We start from the raw sequence: 19,694 nt of genomic DNA on the forward strand, positions 1-19,694 counted from the left end.
TACAGAAATTTAGTGACCTTCGAAGTGTAGTGCCTCTAGAGCAGGGGTAATCAATAGGTGGCCCGCGGGACAAATCCGGACCGCCAGATACTTTTAAATAGACCCCAAAATCTTTTTATTTACTTATTATTGTTATTTTTATTATTTTCTCTGGAGTTTGGACCTTGACTCTACTTAGACTGAGAAATTTAGACCTTAGCAAAAACTAATTTTCCCTGCTCTAGAGTTTCTAGAGAACTCTTCTATTCCCATTATTCTGTTCTCCTCCTCCTTCCCTTCCATGGATTTTACTGCAGGAAGATAAAATCTGTCCCTTTGTACTGAAAGCTGTTCATGGCAGCAAAAGCTGATTCCTGGCACCTACGGTCAGTGTCATGAAGGGACGGATGAGAACCTTTAATTTAAAATAAAAGCCAAAGAAATAGACATTATAAAAACAGAACATGAAATGTACAGCATAAATCCTGATTTTCTGAACACATCTTAAATCTCTTTAGTTATTCTAAAGTCTTGCTTTCAAAATGTTTCATGAACAGAACATCTCCATCCTACCGTAAGTCCTATTTTACAGCAATACTGCAGTCCTTATTTCCATAAGCAGTCCCTCTGGGCTAAATTCATACCTAGTGTAACGCCACTGAAGTCAATGGAGTTGCACACCAGGGAAGGATTTGGCCCATTGAGTTAAGAGGTAATATTCCCTTGAGTGAGAACTTCAGTGGCAGGACGCAAATGATGCCAGATGTTTGTAACTCCAGTGACTTCCCTGGGGAGGCTTCTGATTTACATGCATTTGAAAGTACATGTAGGCCCAAGAAGAACATCGCATTGGCTTCCAGGAAACCCTTATTTACAAAGCTGCATAAACAACTTCTTTTTTCTAAACTTTCATTTTATGAAGTATTTTGGCTGCTTTGTTGTTCTTCATGGTGTCTGCATTTCAGTCAGCTGAATATGGAGAACTCAGCTAGAAGAGAGGAACGAAAACATCAGCTTTAAGGCAATTATTGCTGCACATTTAAAAACAAAACAAACAAGCCACAGTTTGCTCAAATTACTTCCAGTGACAAACACATACTCAGAGTGCAAACTAAGCCCTGACTTTATGTAATAGTTCCCCACCTTAGCCACTTAAAGAGACACTGGTAGTTTAGGTTCAGTCCCTAGAACTATACAGAAGGAGATGCCCCACGCACACACCCACTCACAGTCTGGGGAAATTAGGGGCTTGTTTACATGGAGACTTAGTATGTGGCAAGCTGAGAAGTGGCTATACAGCACACTAGCTTGCTGTGCACTAACTCGCCCCTTGAACTCTGCTACTGTACACTAAAAGTTCCCTCTTGCCACATACTGAGTGTTTGTCTTCACGAACAGCGCCACAGCTGCAGCTGTGCTGCTGTAGTACTTTAGTGAAGATGCTCCTATGCTGCTGGTGACGGGAGAGCTTCAAATCACACCAGCCCAGGTTCGGTCCCCAAATATTTAAACCAGGGTAAGAAATACAAGAACCTCTCCTGCTTTGGGTGCAACTTGTGAGGCTGAGCTGCCTCATGTTCTGCACAGAGCTCTGAATGCAGTGCTTTGCAGGCAAGTAAAATAGAAAATGATTTTAAAATAAATAAATACATTTGCAATGTAAGTTTTAAGTCTCTCCATGGACTTTTAATGAATGTTTTGTATTTGTTTAGTTAAGACATTTCAGTTCACCTTTAACAGACCCAGCTACACCATGCAGCCGCAGTAGTCATTTTCATTAGTGCAAAGTGTCTGTAAAATGCTACCAAATCAGAAATGGCAACTACATAAAATGCATGGCAATGGGTGAATCAAGCCCTCTGTGTTATCTGTAAAATCGGTACAATACTTACATACAGTTATGGGTGTTGAAGCTTAATTAATGTGTGTACACAAATTGGAGATCCTTGCATGGAATTTTGAGATCCTTGCATTGCAAAGTTCTAAGATATAAAGTTCATAGTACAATGGTTACCATGAAAAAGACAACATTCCTTACCATACTGAAGAATTCTACTGCATTTAGAATAGGAAAGAACTGGGTTATCTCCCATAGCACTGTATAGGAACTGAAGGCAAGTGCTGACTTTTTAATGGTTACAACTGTACTCTCACCCTTTTGCACTGCAAAAGAAGCCTTTCTCTCCACAAAGTAGACCCTATTTGCTTAGTAGTAAATTATGAATGAAAAAACTTGCAACATACAGCAGTTTCAATTACTGTGGGACTGAGGTGTTCTGTCAGCACAGCATAAACACTTGGAGACATGGGAAGAAGATCTGATGGAGAATGTGGATCTGTGGAATCATACAGGCTTAAAAGAAACACAAATAAAATAAATAACCTTAAAGATGATTAGGAAATAATGGGAAGAAACCCCTTTGCAACTTAATGCATCAATAAGGGATGCAGATATGGAAATAATCCTATAGATCTGTGTTTGGGTAACACTGATTTAGCAGCAAGTAGCCTGTGAAAGAGCCAACTGCATGCTAATGTCCTATTAGCCAACAACATCCATGAGAATACCTTGAAAAGATATAGCTGCTGGCACACGCACAAAAACATACTGTACACATTGTGCTACTCCCGTTAATTCTTGTTTAATTTGTTAATTCTGCCTGCATAGGGGGGATCTTCCTGTGATCTAGAACTGCAGAGGAGCTCCTTCACCACTTTCTGGCCACTTGATGCAGGAGCTGTAGTCAGGGAAAGAAAGGTAAAACCCAGCTACCATACCCAAGATTCTGGGGGACAGTAAAAGCTGGAACACGTTAGAGGAGCCTAAAGGCTGCTCTAATTTATTTTGCATACCTTCCTGATGCATAGACAGCACCAGGACTGGGGGAGAAAAGGTGGTTTTTAAAGCCCTCTTTACTTATCCCCCCAGCCTTATACTGAGCACTCCTTTGCCAGACCAGAGAATTGGGGCCCATATCTCTGTGTTGCTACCACTAGGTATTTTCATGGGAAAAAATGGAATCAAAGAAACTGCGGGGTGAAGGGAGGTACACAGACTTAATGAAAAACATCCAAAGTGTAAAACAGCTCTTAGATTACTCACATTTTGGAGATTGGGATAAATACAGCGGGGACATAACCTTTGACCCCTCCTTCTGTAGGTCTTGAGACTAAAAAAGAATCAACATTAAGAAAATTTTAAAAAATGCCCTAAAGTTTCTATGCTTATTATTTACTGAGATTTAATACAAATATTTTAAAAGCTGTAGAGCATAATGTATTGAAAGGGAAACATAACTATTTTTTTAATCATAAATGGGCAACAAGAACATGGGCAACAAGACAGGACTTGAACCTACACAGACATACACACATAAGTAACTGGACTCACTTAAGAAGTTCCTTTGAAGTCATGAGGAGTACTTAAATGCATTATAGGTATGTGCTCAAATCTTTGCAGGTCTGAGCCTTTAGAAGCCAATCCTGCAAACATTTGCATTTAACTGAAACCTTTCATGAGAGGACAAAATAGGATTGTGTTTGTTCATAAGTAATTCTGACTACACTGGCAATTTTAGTCAATATATATTACATGGGATCTGGAATTATAAGTTAGTATTGGCAAACAGCCCATGAGAGTAAGTCCCCTGAACCTCAAATGAGAGGTTCTTGGAAGTGACACTGCTACATAATTCTGGAAGCAGACTAACAAGTGGTCTTGTAAATAGAAATAAATATCTGAAACATGGGCAAAGAAATGTAATTTGAAAGTAAATATATTTTTGTAAATAATGAATTGAATAACTTCCTCTAATATGACTGCTTTCACAGAGATGTTTCTTAGCTTGTGCATATCTAAGGGCTTGTCTACATTACCCGCTGGATCAATGGGCACCGATCGATCCAGCGGGGATCGATTTATCGCGTCTAATCTAGTGGTGAGAAATCGACTACCGGGTGCTCTCCCTTCGACTCCGGTACTCCACCGGGGCAAGAGGTGCAGGTGGAGTCGACGGGAGAGCGTCAGCCGTCGACGTACCGCAGTGAAGACACCGCGGTGAGTAGATCTAAATATGTCGACTTCAGCTACGCTATTCATGTAGCTGACGTTGCATAACTTAAATCGATCCTGCCTCCCACCCCAGTAGACCAGGCCTATGTATCATTGTTATTTATTATTTGTATTGCTGTAGTACCTACAGTTCACAGAGTAGGGTCCAACTATGCTAGGTGCTGAACAAACACACAACAAAAACACAGTCCCTGCCCCAAAGAGCTTACAATCTAAATATACAACAAGAGACAACAGGTGGAAACAATAGGCAGACAGGGGGTGCATGAGAAAACAAGTACAGTTTTTATAAAGGCATTCCATAAAATGAGGTAATGTTTTCAGAAGTAAACATTTGTTTTCCTTAGAAAAAAGTTCATTTGCATATCATCTGAATTTAATGTTACTTTCCAAAAAGGATAAGTATAGACTATAGAGCCCAACCTTCATTTGGCTGACTGCTGTAGTATTTGCCAAAGGCTTTATCTTTGGGAATATCTGGATACAGATATTTCAGTGGATTTTCAGGAACATTGTCTGCCAAAATAACTTTGTAATCTCGCAAAATGTCAGCAAATGGCAGCGCAGTTAAACGACCTTTATTATAGGGTTCCACTGAGTGGAACCTTACTTCTCCTGTAAAGACACAAAGGCAATATAATTGTGAATAGGCAAAGACATCAACCGTCATAATCAGCTACACATTTCACCTATCATTTATAGTTTAGGTTGTCTTGAATTTTACACTTTTAAATTGCACTTACCGTTTTCTGACTGGTCCACCCAGGTAAATGTAATTCCCCCCAGGTTGCTTTCACTAAACCTTAATAAAAATGTTCCAGGCATTTTGTCCCTGAGCAAAACTCGTTCTTTCTCCTTGCTCACAAATCCCATTATATACCTGCAAGTATAAGAAAATTATGGCTTTACTTACAGAGTAATTACAGCATCCATTCTGTGGCATTCATTTCCCAACTTTTATCTTGCAATGCCAGATAAGTGCCGATCAAATAAAAGGCTGGTTTTATAGGGCCCACTGCTATAGACTTCACAAAGGCTCCACATGAAGTTAGTGGGAGTTTTATCTGCACAGGAACACAGCATGGGCCCCCATCACAGCGTGCAGCATGACAAAATTTATCATATTACTTGCCTGTAAACTAACTGAGTCCATAAGAGAGAAATATAAAATCCACTTTGAATAGTTTCAGTAGAGTTTTCTTCAGGCTACACATAATTGCAAACAATATGGCATACTTGGAGATTTTTAGGCCTTTGGAAATTATTTTCTGTAATGCTGAATGTAGACTTAATAAAGAGAAGGGACAAATGAGATAAGCTTGTTATGTTAATGGAGAGTTGCCAGGATATTGCTCACCCGTCAATCCAAAGAGGAAGAATGTGTTTTTTAATTAGGTCCAGTATTGCTTCGAGCCATACCCAAAAGGTAAATGACTTTCCAGGTAAATGTTCCTATTGGTAATATAAACAAACAAATAAAAAGATAATTTCAACCACATCTTTAACACAATATCAATGCTGCATGTCCCTGTCATTTTCACAGGAATAGTCCTAGTCTCTATTTATGTGAGAATGATAGAGAAATGTGTTAACAGCAGCAATTCAAATCTTACTATCTTGTGTAAAAACAAAATATCTATATGATTTGCTTTTAAATATTTTTAGAGGAAGTGCTTCACTTTAAAATCTTTATTTAGAATAATGAATGTCTATATCAGTGTTTCCCAAACTTGGGACGCCGCTTGTGTAGGGAAAGCCCCTGGCGGGCCGGGACGGTTTATTTACCTGCCGCGTCCGCAGGTCTGGCCGATCGCGGCCTCCACTGGCCGTGGTTTGCCACTCCAGGCCAATGGGGGCTGCTGGAAGTGGCGCGGCCGAGGGACGTACTGGCCACCGCTTCCAGCAACCCCCATTGGCCTGGAGCGGCGAACCGCGGCCAATGGGAGCCGCGATCGGCCGGACCTGCGGACGCAGCAGGTAAACAAACCGACCCGGCCCGCCAGGGGCTTTCCCTACACAAGCGGTGTCCCAAGTTTGGGAAACACTGGTTTATATCATTTCTCCCTCACTATGAAACTACAGCTTGAGAGCACAGAACACAGCTATTTCCTTCCAAGAATCTTTAGATATTACAAATATATTTTAAATAATGTATCTTTAATATGAATGTATTGACTGTACTTTCCATACTCAGTATTTTTGTCTGATTCTGACCAAAGTATTTAGATGTATTGATTTACAGCCAATCAGTTCTTGAAGTATCTTTGTTTTAGTTCACAAATGAGCATCTGGTGTAATTTAACTTTTTAAAACAATTTTAGGGTCTGGCTCCCATCAGTGATTATGGTTTCTTAAGTCAGTTGTAAGCTAACTAGAATGGTCAAAGAAGATTCAGACAAAACTACTGACTAATGGTCAAGCCATTAATTTTCTAGAGATGGCCTGTATGTGCCAATTTAAACTGCATCGCCATTAAAATATAGTTCAGTTTCAACAACTTTAGGACAGGTCATTTTGTGGAGTAAAGGGTGACCCAGGTTGGTTTAGGGCATGAACCCCTCCCAGCCAGATTTAACCATTAGGGTCCTTGTTGCTTCTTTCCATGAAGTAGCATTTTAGAATTTAATTTAAGTGTGCTAGGCCTGGAAATCCTGACACAGGGCAGCTCTGTGTCAGGATTTCCAGGCCTAGCACACTTAAATTAAAGGATAGGGCCAATCCTGATCTCAGACATGTCAAGTGGGAGGTCTGTCAGTGAGGTCAATGGGGCAGAATTAAGCCTGCAAGCAGGCACTCAAAGGAAAAAGAAGAAATTTTTTTTTTTACAATCGTACCTTGCAGAACTTTGCCCAGGACAGTTGATAATCATTGTAACTAATTTGTTGCCCTAAAATTTAAAAAGAAATATATCAGTCCCTTTGTCTGAAGTTCCTGAAATAGGTTCATTTGTGATATTTGAATATTAAAAGCATTACATTGTACATGACATTTAACTGAACAACATGACTACAAGCAAAGTTTCTCTATAGGTGGACCTGCAATTTAAACATTACAGCAATGCTTTGAAGCAATGTGGGACTTCTGTTCTATATCAACTTAAACACAGAGTTCCACTTTTTATCTGAGTTTGCTGCTCATGGGCTTCACTTTATCTGAGACTTTTCTGTTCAAAGTTCTAATAAGAAAATCTTTTATGATACATATGTCCCTACCAATTTACTCTTCTGTAAATGCTAGCAGAGAATAAATATAGTACCTTTAGAGTAACATCACTTAACATGTGGTTATTAGTCGTATTGTTTCAAATCTTTAATGTCTAAATAAGAAGTCAAGTATCAGGGGGTAGCCGTGTTAGTCTGTATCTACAAAAACAACAAGGAGTCTGGTGGCACCTTAAAGACTAACAGATTTATTTGGGCATAAGCTTTCGTGAGTAAAAACCTCACTTCTTCGGATGCATAGAGTGAAAGTAAATAAGAAGTCATGATTCTCCTGTGAAATAAAACCAACCTCATCCTAATTTTGTTCCCTTCTAATTACTGAGATACAAGAGGAGGGAGATCTTGTTTAAACAGGAAATGGCACCTGGAAATTGCACCAGGTCCCAGACATTTATCCAGTAACAGGCTAGATCACTTGAAGTTTTTGGGGAAGGAGTGGGAGCTGGGAGGGGAGATCTTTCAGCCTGACTATCTTGCAGGAGGAGGATTCAGGTACAGGCACAATGTCTGGGGAAATGCAAACATTTCCTTCTCTCTTTTTTTTTTTTTCCTACTGTACTTATGATTCTCCTTGTTGTGGCTGCAGGTCTTTTGCATTCTCACTCTTGGTCTTGTCCCTCTAATTTTATTAGTGTGGTTGCAGCTCTGGATCCCAGCCCTAGAAGAGGTTGACTATGTGCACATTGGACATGCACAACTGCACCTCTCTTCAACCTGCACCACCATCACTTCACTGCAGGAAGTGGCTCTAATCTGGATGTTCCCTCCTCCCGTACAACAAGCCACTAAAAAAAGTGGTTTCATTCCCCTAGGCAAATTGCCTTCCCCTCCCAATCCTCCTGCAGCAGCCTTCCCCAAACCATTAGTAGCTGCCTTAATCCCCTTTTGCTGCACCTCAGAAGTATCTTCCTGTCATAAATATAGAGGGAAATGTGCATAAAATCCCTCCTTGGCAGCTGTACTGAATCACCTTACCTGTAAGGGGTTAAGCAGTTCAAATAATCTAGTTGGCACCTGACCAGAAGGATCAATGAGGAAAGAGGATACTTTCAAATCTAGGGGGGAAGGATTTGTTTGTTGTTCCCTCTCTGGACGGAGGGAGACGCCAAGCAGGTACAACATCTCCTAAAAATATACTTGGAATAATCCATCTAAAACCACAGAAATTGTAAGTAGAGCAAAGAAATGCATTAGGTTATCTTTTGTTTTGTGAATTTTTCTATGCTACAGAGGTAGTTTTATTCCTGTTTTTGTAACTGTGAAGCTGAACCCAGAGGGGAATCCGCTGGGTTTTAAATCTTATTACTGCCTTGTAAAGTTACTTTCCATCCTGATTTTGCAGGTGTGATTCTTTAACTTTTTTCTTTATAAATAAAGTTCTTTTAAGAACCTGATTGATTTTTATTGTCCTGAAGACAAAGGGTCTGGTCTGTGCTCACACTGCTAAGGCAATTGGTTGGTATATTATTCTCAAGCCTCCCCAGGAAAGGGCGTGAAGGGCTTGGGGGGATATTTTGGGGGGATAGGGATTCCAAGTGACACTTTCTTGAATTTTTGTGTAAATCACTTGGTGGTGGCAGCAATACCGTCCAAGGACAAGGAAAGGAATTTGTGCCTTGGGGAAGTTTTAACCTAAGCTAGTAGAAAATAAACTTAGGGGGTCTTTCATGTTGGTCCCCACATCTGTACCCCAGAGTTCAGTGTGTGTGTGGGGGGAACCCTGACACCTCCCCACCTCAGCCTCCACCAAAACTAAAATCTAGCTAAGGAGCCCCCCTGTGTTTTGTCAACATCTTTTCTTCCCTTCCTCCATCAAAAAGGGCAACCAGTCCAATCAATATCCACCTGACAATATCTACCCGACTGACATTAGAAGGAACAGCCTCTCCACCTTTTAACCACAGATAAATCTACCAGCCTCCTCCAAAGCATGAATCCCCCTTCAGGAGGACAGGTAGCTGAAACCTTCAAGTGTCTATCCTGCTACTAGAAGGCTTACTACGACTTAACTATTACACTTCCTGCCCATAGAGAACCCCCCCTCTCCTTCATCAGCAGAGCAGGAGTGATCTCTCTTTGAGTTCGGAAGACAAGTAACCCAGAAGATAAAAGGTATATTATTTTTTTTTAAACAGACCAAGACTGCCCTTTCATTTCATAATAAGTTGACAGTTCTTTAACAAAGCTTACCACAGTTTGTTGCAACTATGACACCCTTTTGCTTAGCCTTACCGTCCGAAAGTTCACAAGCTGAGGCACTTTTTGTCACAAATAAGGTGAAACAAACTTTTTTTACTTTGAAAGTATTAACAAACAATTAGCAATGCTGAGCTGAGTGGCGGAGGTGGTTGTGTTACTGAAAAGTGATGTCACCTGTAGCAATAGTACATGAGAGCACAAAGGGGAGGAAGGCAAACTGTGTTTACAAACTGGTTTAGAACTAGTGAACAATGTGGGGGAAGAAGGGGTGTGTGTGTGTGTGGAAGAGGGGATTTTGGGCATAAATTCTGACCTCTAACCTGCAAGTGAGCAGAGCATGGCCTGTCGTGTAATATTTAGAAGTAAATGGAAATTGAACAACTATCATAGTTTTATGGTTCTTACCCATAAGTTTCTCTGCCAGCATATTGAGCTGCTCAGAATTGAGTCCACGACCAACATAAGATGAAAACTGCCAGCTCAGTACTTCTAAGAGTTGACTCAGAGTGGCAGTAGGAGGATTGTTAAAGAAACCCAGGTTCTGCAATAGAATTCATGCTTTGTTTATACATTGGTAGCCACTCTGAAATATTAGACATTTCAAACTGCAAAGAGGAAGTCAGATGCACCTTAGTTTTGATAGCAGCACTTTCTTCTGAGACTATCAATGCTAACTATTGAAAAGCTGACCAATAAGAGCAGGTGTTCTCAGAAGACAATTTTCATCTGGAGCAAACACAACTTCAGTGTGCCAAGTCTACTAACTAACCCTTTAGACCAGTGGTTCCCAAACTTGTTCCACTGCTTGTTCAGGGAAAGCCCCTGGCGGGCCGGGCCGGTTTTTTTTAACTTGCCGCGTCTGCAGGTTCGGCCGGTTGCGGCTCCCAGTGGCCATGGTTCGCTGCTCCAGGCCAATGGGAGCTGTTGGAAGCGGCACGGGCCGAGGGACGTGCTGGCCGCCACTTCCAGCAGCTTCCACTGGCCTGGAGCAGCGAACCACAGCCACTGGGAGCTGTGATCGGCCGAACCTGCGGACGTTGCAGGTAAACAAACCAGCCCGGCTCGCCAGGGCCTTTCCCTGCACAAGCAGCGGAACAAGTTTGGGAACCACTGCTTTAGACACCCTGTATAGCAATATGTTAAATTCTTTTTATAGCCTGGCTGATTTTTTTTTTCCATTTGAATCCTTTAATCTAAAACAGACTAATGACTGTGCTCAAAAGACTTCAGTTAAGAGTTTTGTTTGGGTTAAAACTGATATCTAGAGGGATTGTCATTTGGCCTGCCGATTCTTGTTGGCATTCTGACACATCCTTTCTTGAATTCTCTCTCCTCACAATATCTACAGACAGCCACCAAACCCTGACTGAAAAACTAGAGGAGCTTCTCATTCAGAGCTACTATTAGAGCTATTCCACAACGTGGCAGAAGTAATGCTGGTAAAGGTAATTGATGTGACTAACTTAGCAGTTTGTGCTGAACCTCCCACAGACTGAGAACCTCCCTGAAGTTGGGGCTACTAGCAGGTGGTACTAGTCCACTTACTAATGTTCTAATTTAATAAAAGCACTAACTCCTGTGAAATAAGTGAGGGGAACTGTCTTTAATATAGTACAGAAACTCTTATGTTTCCAATTTGACAGACTGATATTGCAATGAATTAATCTGAATAACGAAAGCTCTTTTATATACAACGTAAGTATATATTAATCACAGCCATGAATAATTTTTTTAAGTGAAGTTAGTGTTTGTGAATGGTGTAGGTTGGCAGTATTTAGTACAAGGCAATCTTATAGACTCATAGACTTTAAGGTCAGAAGGGACCATTATGATCATCTGGTCTGACCCCCTGCATGCTGCAGGCCACAAAACCGTCCCTACCCCTTCCCTTGACTCTGCTGTTGAAGTCCCCAAATCCTGTGTTTTAGTGACTTCAATTGGCAGAGAACCCTCCTGCTAGCGATCCCTGCCCCATGCTGCGGAGGAAGGCGAAAAACCTCCAGGACCTCAGCCAATCTACCCTGGAGGAAAATTCCTTCCCGACCCCAAATATGGCGATGAGTAAGACCCCGAGCATGTAGGCAAGAGGCTCCAGCCTGACCCTTGTTAGCCATTATACTATTTACCTGCCATTGCTCGGTATTCCTTGGCTAATATGTTTTACCATTAAACCATTCCCTCCATAAACTTATCTAACTTAATCTTAAAACCAGACAGGTCCCTCACCCCCACCGTTTCATTCGGAAGGCCGTTCCAATATTTCATCCCTCTGACGGTCAGAAACCTTCGTCTAATTTCAAGCCTAAACTTCCCCACGGCCAGTCTTCTAAGGTGTTCCATATACTCACAAATTAGGAACAGTGCAAGAAGCAGGAGTACAATACTTCCGAGTACACCCCTTCAATTTGCCTTAGTCCTGTTGCAGAGAAACCGCATCAAGAGAGTGAAAGGGTAATTAAATCTACAAGCCCATTCCATTACTGTTTTTTTTACCAAGACTACCAACATGCCAGTTGAGAATGTTCGCTCTGTGAGTGAGATTTGTTCACTAAGAACTATGTATGATGCCTAGCAGAGTGGGGTCCTGGTACATGCTTGGGGCTCCTAGACACTATAATAATACAAATCAATAATAAATAGATTGGAAACTTCTAATACATCATTTCATACAGACCAAACACCAGAAGTCAAATGGTAACAGGTCAGTATTGACTGAAAACTATCTTACATTTGAACTGACGATCTGGAGGTAAAAAAGGGCACCATATCTCGATCCAAAGACCCATTCAGTCCTCTACATAATGTTAATCGTATTATTATAAATGTGATTACAGCTAATTTGTAGTATAGCGTGTGTGTGCAGGAAAAAAAGGCCAGATTTCCTAGAAGTATCAGATCTGGGAAAAAATCTTTTTCTGCTGATACATTTGTTTGACAAGTGGATAACTAGAAATATACAGAAAATTAATATTTGGGATTTGAAGACCTACCTGAGAATCCTTTGACAACAAGTTGTACCAAATAATAGAAGCCCAAGCATTAGGTAACTGACTGACATTGGAAATCATCACTACAGGCAAAGAGCTTGTCTGGTGAAGAAGACAGAATATGTGAATGTTACAGCGTATTGCATACAAGGCATTCATTGGGGAATGTATTAGTCTGCTAGCATGTTTTTTTTTTTTAATTCGCATAATAGTTTTGTAGTATTGGAAACTGTAATAGTCTCAATATCACCAATTCATCTTTTAGCATATTCCTAGGGGAGGAGATCTGCTGGGGTGCTGTTGCTGGCTAATGGTTGGTCTGTGAACCCAAGGGATGGGCCCCCAAATGTCCAGTGAATGTTAGTCTCAGAGCTCAGCTATATGTGCTGGACTCCACAGCGACCCAGGTGGCTGGCTGTAGCTGTGGCTAGGGGCTGCCTTATCAGCTGTATGAAAGCTGCACAAAGTATAGCTGCCAATAGCCAGTCATCTGTCTGGCAGGAAGGGGACCTACGGTATCCCTAGAACTGTTGGAGACCTTTAGGGCTCATGTCATCCACACTATGATGCCCACAAATGGTGAATCAGGAAGACCTGCAGGCATGTGTATCATGGGCCCCTAAAACTTTCTCTTGCCATATATCAAATCTTCTCAAAGCAGCATGCTGTGCTGCTCCATGGGGCATTCCAATCCTGCGTGTATTGAACTCAATGGGAATTTTGCCACTGATTTCACTGGGGGCAGGACTGTGCACTAAATTCTCTGCAGAACATCATATTTATGCTGTACCAAAGTGAAGTGTGCTTAGCCAATTAGAGTTAGCCAATTCGATGACTTAAAAGTTGCTGTATGTATCTATGTACTGTACGTCTTCTATCTCAAACTCTTGTAAGTAATATGTATTAATTTGGCTTGAGGACAAATAATTACTTATTCTTTCCCACATAAAAACAGTGAAAACACTCACCTCCAAATCTACAGTCAGACCATACAGGGAGACCTGTGTTTCAAAGCTGATGGAGTGTAGCTCTTCAGTTACCATCTGAGGGCCCTGAGGAAGCAAACACATTATAAAACTGTGAATAAAGTTGGCACTTAAAACTGGTTTTGGCAGCCTGACTACAACCAAACCGTGCAGAGAACACAACACTGAAAGAACATATGCCAGTTGAATATACTGTTTAAGCAGAGCCAGTGGAAAATCGTGGGTGTTTATATAAAAAAAAAAAAAAAAAAGGCAGTACCCTGACCTTAAACTCTGTCTAAAACTTCAGCAGTTTTCTGAAGAAGCTAAGAAAACATTGTTAAAGAGATTGTTGCACTTTTAAAGACTGAAGTGAAAAATGAACAAAAGGAACTGTGCTTTTTGCAAGTTCTAGAGATGGCCTCAAACTTTTTTTTTTTTTAAAACCTTCTTTCGTGATTAACAATTTCAATGTAAAACAGATTCCGATTTCCCAGAGGACTCTATCTTTGGAGGACTAGGAATGCAACATCCCAGGAAGGATAAACTTGAGCAGCCGCTCAATTAGCTTTTCTGTTGCCCAACAGCTCCTCCATATATTGGGCTAGATTGTGCAGTTTGCACAAAGAGCTGCATGGAGGCCCTCCTGCACCAGTAGCAGTACAGGGAGTGACTGCCTCAGGCATAAACTCTCCCAGGGTTGCTCAGCACTCATGGGGGTGGGAGGGTGCATGCACTGCTCTGTACCATCCAAAGGGATGGTGTATCTTGCTCTCTAGTGTGCTAGAGCCCCACTTCCTTTTCAGTTGATTTGCTCCATGGAGGGGTTAAGGTGAAATCCCTGCTTACAGAGAGTATTTATAATTCTCTGTCTTTGCATAGGTCACATGAGGAAGGTCTCCTTCCATGACTCCCCTTCCCCTTGCACATGTCAGTTGGGAGCTGCAGATCAGGTTTCCACCTCCTATCAGGTCAAAGTTCCCCTCCTGAAACTACCAAATCCTGCCATTCCTAGTATAAAATTCAATGGAGAAAAGCCACTTTTTTTTACAACCAAAAGTGAGACAAAAACCCAAATGCATGTTGTCAACTTTATGCATCAGCCAAAGCCATGAAAGGCACAGTTTCACTGGCTTTGCAGTTCACCTTTTAAGTTAAGCTTTGAATTAAAAAGTACCCCCCCACACGCCAGTGTGGCATAAACCACAGCTGCAGAACCTTCTGATCAGTAGGCTTTCATGGACACTTACCTGGAATGGAAGAACTAACCAAGCACAGAATTAAAAACTGTCTCTGCCCTGGGCCAGATTTTTAAGGTATTTAAGCACCTAAAGATGCAGATAGCTGCCTAGTGGGATTTTCAAAAGCACCTGACCTCTCTCAGGAGAGAGTTTATTTGCCTATTCTAGCTACTACACTCCTTTGCCTTCTCATTTCTTTCAGAACCTGGGACCAGCAGCAGTGTGGCACAAATAACACAGCTATAACAACCAAGCAGGATACTTGTGCTACCTCATTTCTGAATTCATTTCTAGAGCCTCAGTATACTTTTTTTCCAGTTGCAGCATGGAACATGGACAATTGTCTCCATCTGTTAACTAAAATGATTAACTCTAACTCCCCGTACAGGACTAGAACACTGACCATATGTGTTTTGAAGTGCAGATCTGAAAACTGTAACCACAGACATACTTGGAGAGCAAGTTCTACCAACTTCTGCCTTTTTATAAGCACAGAAGTTTGGCATCTGTCACTACGTGCAGGGATCCACCAGCAGTTTTACTTAAACACTCCAAACTAGCTATATAGCTCCAATAATCCTACTGAAAGTCATAGTCTCCTCTTGCCTGCAGCAAATGGAAGTACCCAGCAGAAAAGATTTGAGGACAAGAAGTAGCCACCAATATGCTTGTACTATAACCTCAGAAAGTGGGGGCCAGCAGCAATAGAGCGAAATCTGGCAAATTTGTGGCATGTCCAGATAAGCCACACACCGGAGTAAGAACAAAAGTAACAGAGTGGCCAAATCACAAGGATATTCACATAGAATCACTCTGTCTCTGTGCTGTTCCTTGTCCTCCCCCAGCACAAAAGGCTCTTGCTGCCACTGGCTTCCCCACATGCTGGCAGCATGGCTGTGACTCCCTCTGATGGTGGAGAAGGATGATCAGAGGATATGTAGCTGCTCAGAGTCACTGTAACTGCATTCTGGATATTATCCCATTTAACAAAAAGAATGGTACACAAATTACAGCCTTTTCCCGGCCCCTCTCTTCCATCCAGCCCATATCCCTCACACTGGTGCCAACGCTCATAATTTTATTGTGAATCTTGTCTTATTTTTTTAACTTGAAGTCCCATTTCCTGGAGACCTGTGGTTATGTGAGAATGTCCCTTTACTTTTTGTGGGTTTTCTTTAAATGAATATTTTTAACCTTCCTGGATATAGAGAGAATTTGGAAGATGTAAAACCTAAAAGGCTAACTAACTAGAAGGCAAATAAAAAAAACCCAAACCCTAATTGTTTAAAGTCTCATGATTTTTAAACAATCTCATAACATTTTTGGGGGGCCTGATGCATACATTTTGAACACTTGGGGTTCCTGATACTAGTTTTGAGTGGACACTCGGGGAGGATGTGATCTGTTGGAGGAATATACTCTCTCACTACCTGTCCCATCTGCATAGGCCTCAACTTTTCTTCATGCCATCAGTGCTATTTTGCTTCCCACTGTGCTGCATAAAGGGGAGCATTTAGCCTTGGATGATTTTGGATTTAATGGGAAAGACTCATCGACAACTAAGATAAGCACACAGCATCTGTTACTAAATCCAAACTTAACAAGAAGTGCACAAACTGAGGGCAGGGCAGTAGCATTTTATACCCACTTTGCACTCATTTACCCTAGTGCAAATTCACTTCACAAGGTGCAGAGCAACAGAGAATCAGACCCTGAGTTTCAGTTTTACTATTTAAATGGTGAATTGTTCCAGTCAAGAATACAGATGTGTGTGCAAAAATGTGTCCTGCTTGGTTTTGGGTTGTGGTTTCTTTTTGTTTGTTTAAACCATCCATGCTGATCTTTTCTTATTTTGCACATAAACTCTATTACGAAGGCCTGGTCTATACGCAGTTTTTGTACTCTTATAACTGTCTTTTAGGAATGTGTTGTGTTTTTTTTATTTTTTTTTAAAGATATACTAGTATAACACCTAATGCGGATGCAGTTAAACTGCTAGAAAGGTACTGTAGACAGGGCTGGCAGTCGCCTAGGGCACTAACATTTGGGGGGCAGCGACCGCGGCTGCCTAGGGCTGCAAAAAAGCTGGTGGCGCTCCTGACTATAGACGAGTATAGCTTTTCCTCTTCCCACACAGGAATATTCCATACCATTTTTAAACTGGTATAGCTGCATCCACACTAGAGGGTTATACCACCTTAATTATACTGGTACTGGTACAGTTAAAGCTGTACGAACATTCATGTGTAGGTTTCTAATTTTTGTTTCAATCTGATCTTAAACAAAAACCTGAGGATAAATTGTAAACTTACTCGAAATACGAATTCATACTGATGTCCCTACACCATTTAATGGTATCTATTTAAAAGTGTGTTTTTTAGAGAGCAAGACAATGCCTATTTTGAGGTTATGTAAATTTTTCTTTGGGGTATAAGGGGGAGGAGCATACTTTTAGACTCTTCTAGGATGCAGTCACTCACAACATCTGTTCACTTTACAAAGCTGAAGTGTACACAAGTCTCCCAAATGTCAGAGGGCATGGATAGTCCACAGCTGAAGTTTTATATTATAATCTATCCAGTAGGGGGTGCACTAAGACCAGCTTCTGATAAATATTACCAAAGCAGGACCAAATTCAAAGCTGATTGAAGAAGGCACAACTCCATTGACTTAAATACAATTACACCCTTATTCCAGTTGTGAATTTGGCTCTTAGTTTATTTATTTAATGAACTGTTCTTACTGGACTTAATAAAAAAAAAGTCTGTGGAAACATTTCTCTTGTTCTGGATTTCATAAAACTTTGTTTTTACAAAATGTAAATGTTGAGGCCCAATTTAAAAGAATACTCCTTAAGAAGAAACACACACATTTGGATACATATATCCTGCTGTCTAATCCAACTGTTTTTGTTGTATAAAATTGAGGCTTTTTAATTCAAACTTCTAAGAAACTTATTTCTGAAAAGTTCTCATGTATTTTTATTATATTACGACTGTCTACTGTTCAGTTTATCATGACTGTGTTTATTTCAAAAGCTAACATGCCTACAAATGAGATCAGTGGAAATGCATTCTAAAATACTTTTTATTTGAAAGTCCTAAAAAAACATATTCCAAAACTAAAAAACTTTATACCTCATTTCCTTTGCTTCCAGCACTCGATTTCATTTCTTTGGGTTGCTGTAAAATGGAAATTAAGATCTATATTCAGGAAGTTTATAGATGGAAATATTTAGCAGCAGTATTTGCTACAGTGGTTTTACTACTATGGTTGTACAGTGATGGTCTATTTGTGCTGTGCATCCTTCAGAAACTAACATATGATTTCTTCAGGGATCTCAAAATAGTATGTCTACACTACCCGCCGGATTGGCGGGTAGTGATCGATCGATCGGGGATCAATTTATCGCGTCTAGTGTAGACATGACAAATCGATCCCCAATCGCTCTGCCATTGACTCCGGAACTCCACCACGGGGAGAGGCGGAAGCGGAGTCGACGGGGGAACGGCAGCCGTCAATCCTGCGCCGCGAGGACGCGAAGTAAGTGATTCTAAGTCGATCTAAGATATATCGACTTCAGCTATGCTATTCTCGTAGCTGAAGTTGCATATCTTAGATCGATTCCCGCCCCCCCGCTCCCCACCAGTGTAGACCAGGCCTTAATGGCTGGTGGAATCAAAATCTGCCTTGCCATAAATTAATGGCACTAGGTAATCTTGTGATAAGTACACCATTTATATTGAATACCTATAATTAAGGCTCTGATGGTGTTTCTTGATAAATCTATTCAGTGAGTTATTATTTTAAAGAAGTTTTTTAAATACACAATTAACTCCTAATATGTCAATAAAGCTAAGTTCATAATAAAAAAAAAACTAATCAAGAATGCAAAAAGTGAAGCCTTGCATTCTAATTGCAGACTCCTTTCCTGCAGAACTTCTACGATGCCCCACAGTGATTAAGTCACAGAAAGAGACCACAACATATCATTGGAGATGTAGTCCAGTCAGGCAGCAGGACCAATCAGGAGAATAGGGACATGAGCGACCCAGAATTAATGTTGATTTTGACAAAACTCCATTTTTGATGGGAAAATTTTTCATTCAATATATTTCAAACACCCATTTTCCTTTATTTAATGTTTGTCTACTTGGTCAGCTCATCTGTTCATTCGAGAAAATATCCAAAATAATTATCAGTAGCAAATATGGAAATGCGAAAGCTACAAATCATATGAAGTCAGATGAAAAATCTAGAGCCACTGGACACAGAGGGGATGGGAGGGAGATTGGTTTGTAGAGCAGAAAGTACATGGTACCTAATCTTGTGTAGAGTATTAACAGTGAGCATTGTATAGCACATATTTGATAAAGAGAGTAAAAGTAAGTACTATGAGGCTATGTGTGCTGTTTCTTTAAAACTGCAGCAAAAAGTGGGGCATGTTGGGGCTGTGAAAGGTTCTAGGCAGAAGCTCTATAGTGAAGCAGAGAGAGAGACAGACAGCTGTAGGAATGATATAGTTTTCCTTATTCAGATTAAAAAAAAAAATCTGTGATTGCTTTACCAATGTCACATGACAAGAACAGTACCTGGCAAACTTACCAAATGTCTAAATTCTACAGACAGACTTCCATTTGCAGATTCATCCATATTCATAGCTTTGACATGAGTGCCACATAGAACAAATCTGCGATTACTAGAAAACACATTATAACAATGTACACAATGGCAGATAAAATAATGCGGGATAAATTAAGAAGTCTCAAACTTTTATAGCCTTACCTTACAGTTGACACATTCCTTAAAAAAAAAAAAAAAGAAAGAGAAAATATATCCTGTAACCCAGTGTGTGTGTGTGTGTGTATATATATATATATATAGTAAGCATTCAAACTAAATAGCGCCTTTTTAAAAAGAGCAGATTAAATTATGCCTTGGCCTCTAAAGGTTCATCCATATTACAAATCCAGCTGTGACTTTTGTTCTGTAATCAGTCAGACACATGGCTAGTTATAAGTAATATGATT

General features: G+C 40.6%; 1 protein-coding gene across 5 annotated transcripts in view; it reads right to left on the minus strand.

Annotated features, from left to right (window-relative positions):
* Nucleotides 1-217: 217 nt before the first annotated feature.
* Nucleotides 218-19,694, minus strand: part of STAT4 (signal transducer and activator of transcription 4) — a 69,362-nt gene continuing 49,885 nt past the window's right edge. For 2 of the 5 annotated variants that reach the window (XM_034786165.1, XM_034786162.1), the window contains 13 exons: nt 19,450-19,467; nt 19,270-19,363; nt 17,802-17,846; nt 13,427-13,510; nt 12,462-12,560; nt 9,877-10,012; nt 6,886-6,938; nt 5,409-5,503; nt 4,795-4,931; nt 4,475-4,666; nt 3,083-3,149; nt 2,224-2,332; nt 218-967 (listed from right to left, as the gene is read on the minus strand). In XM_034786165.1, coding sequence (XP_034642056.1) covers nt 941-967; nt 2,224-2,332; nt 3,083-3,149; nt 4,475-4,666; nt 4,795-4,931; nt 5,409-5,503; nt 6,886-6,938; nt 9,877-10,012; nt 12,462-12,560; nt 13,427-13,510; nt 17,802-17,846; nt 19,270-19,363; nt 19,450-19,467 — 1,156 coding nt within the window. In that variant the 3' untranslated portion in view covers nt 218-940. The remainder of the gene's footprint in view (nt 968-2,223; nt 2,333-3,082; nt 3,150-4,474; nt 4,667-4,794; nt 4,932-5,408; nt 5,504-6,885; nt 6,939-9,876; nt 10,013-12,461; nt 12,561-13,426; nt 13,511-17,801; nt 17,847-19,269; nt 19,364-19,449; nt 19,468-19,694) is intronic. The other 3 variants (XM_034786164.1, XM_034786163.1, XM_034786166.1) reach the window with 3 other exon arrangements.

This window comes from Trachemys scripta, chromosome 11, assembly GCF_013100865.1.
Source record: "Trachemys scripta elegans isolate TJP31775 chromosome 11, CAS_Tse_1.0, whole genome shotgun sequence".
In the NCBI taxonomy this organism is placed as follows: Eukaryota; Metazoa; Chordata; order Testudines; family Emydidae; genus Trachemys; species Trachemys scripta.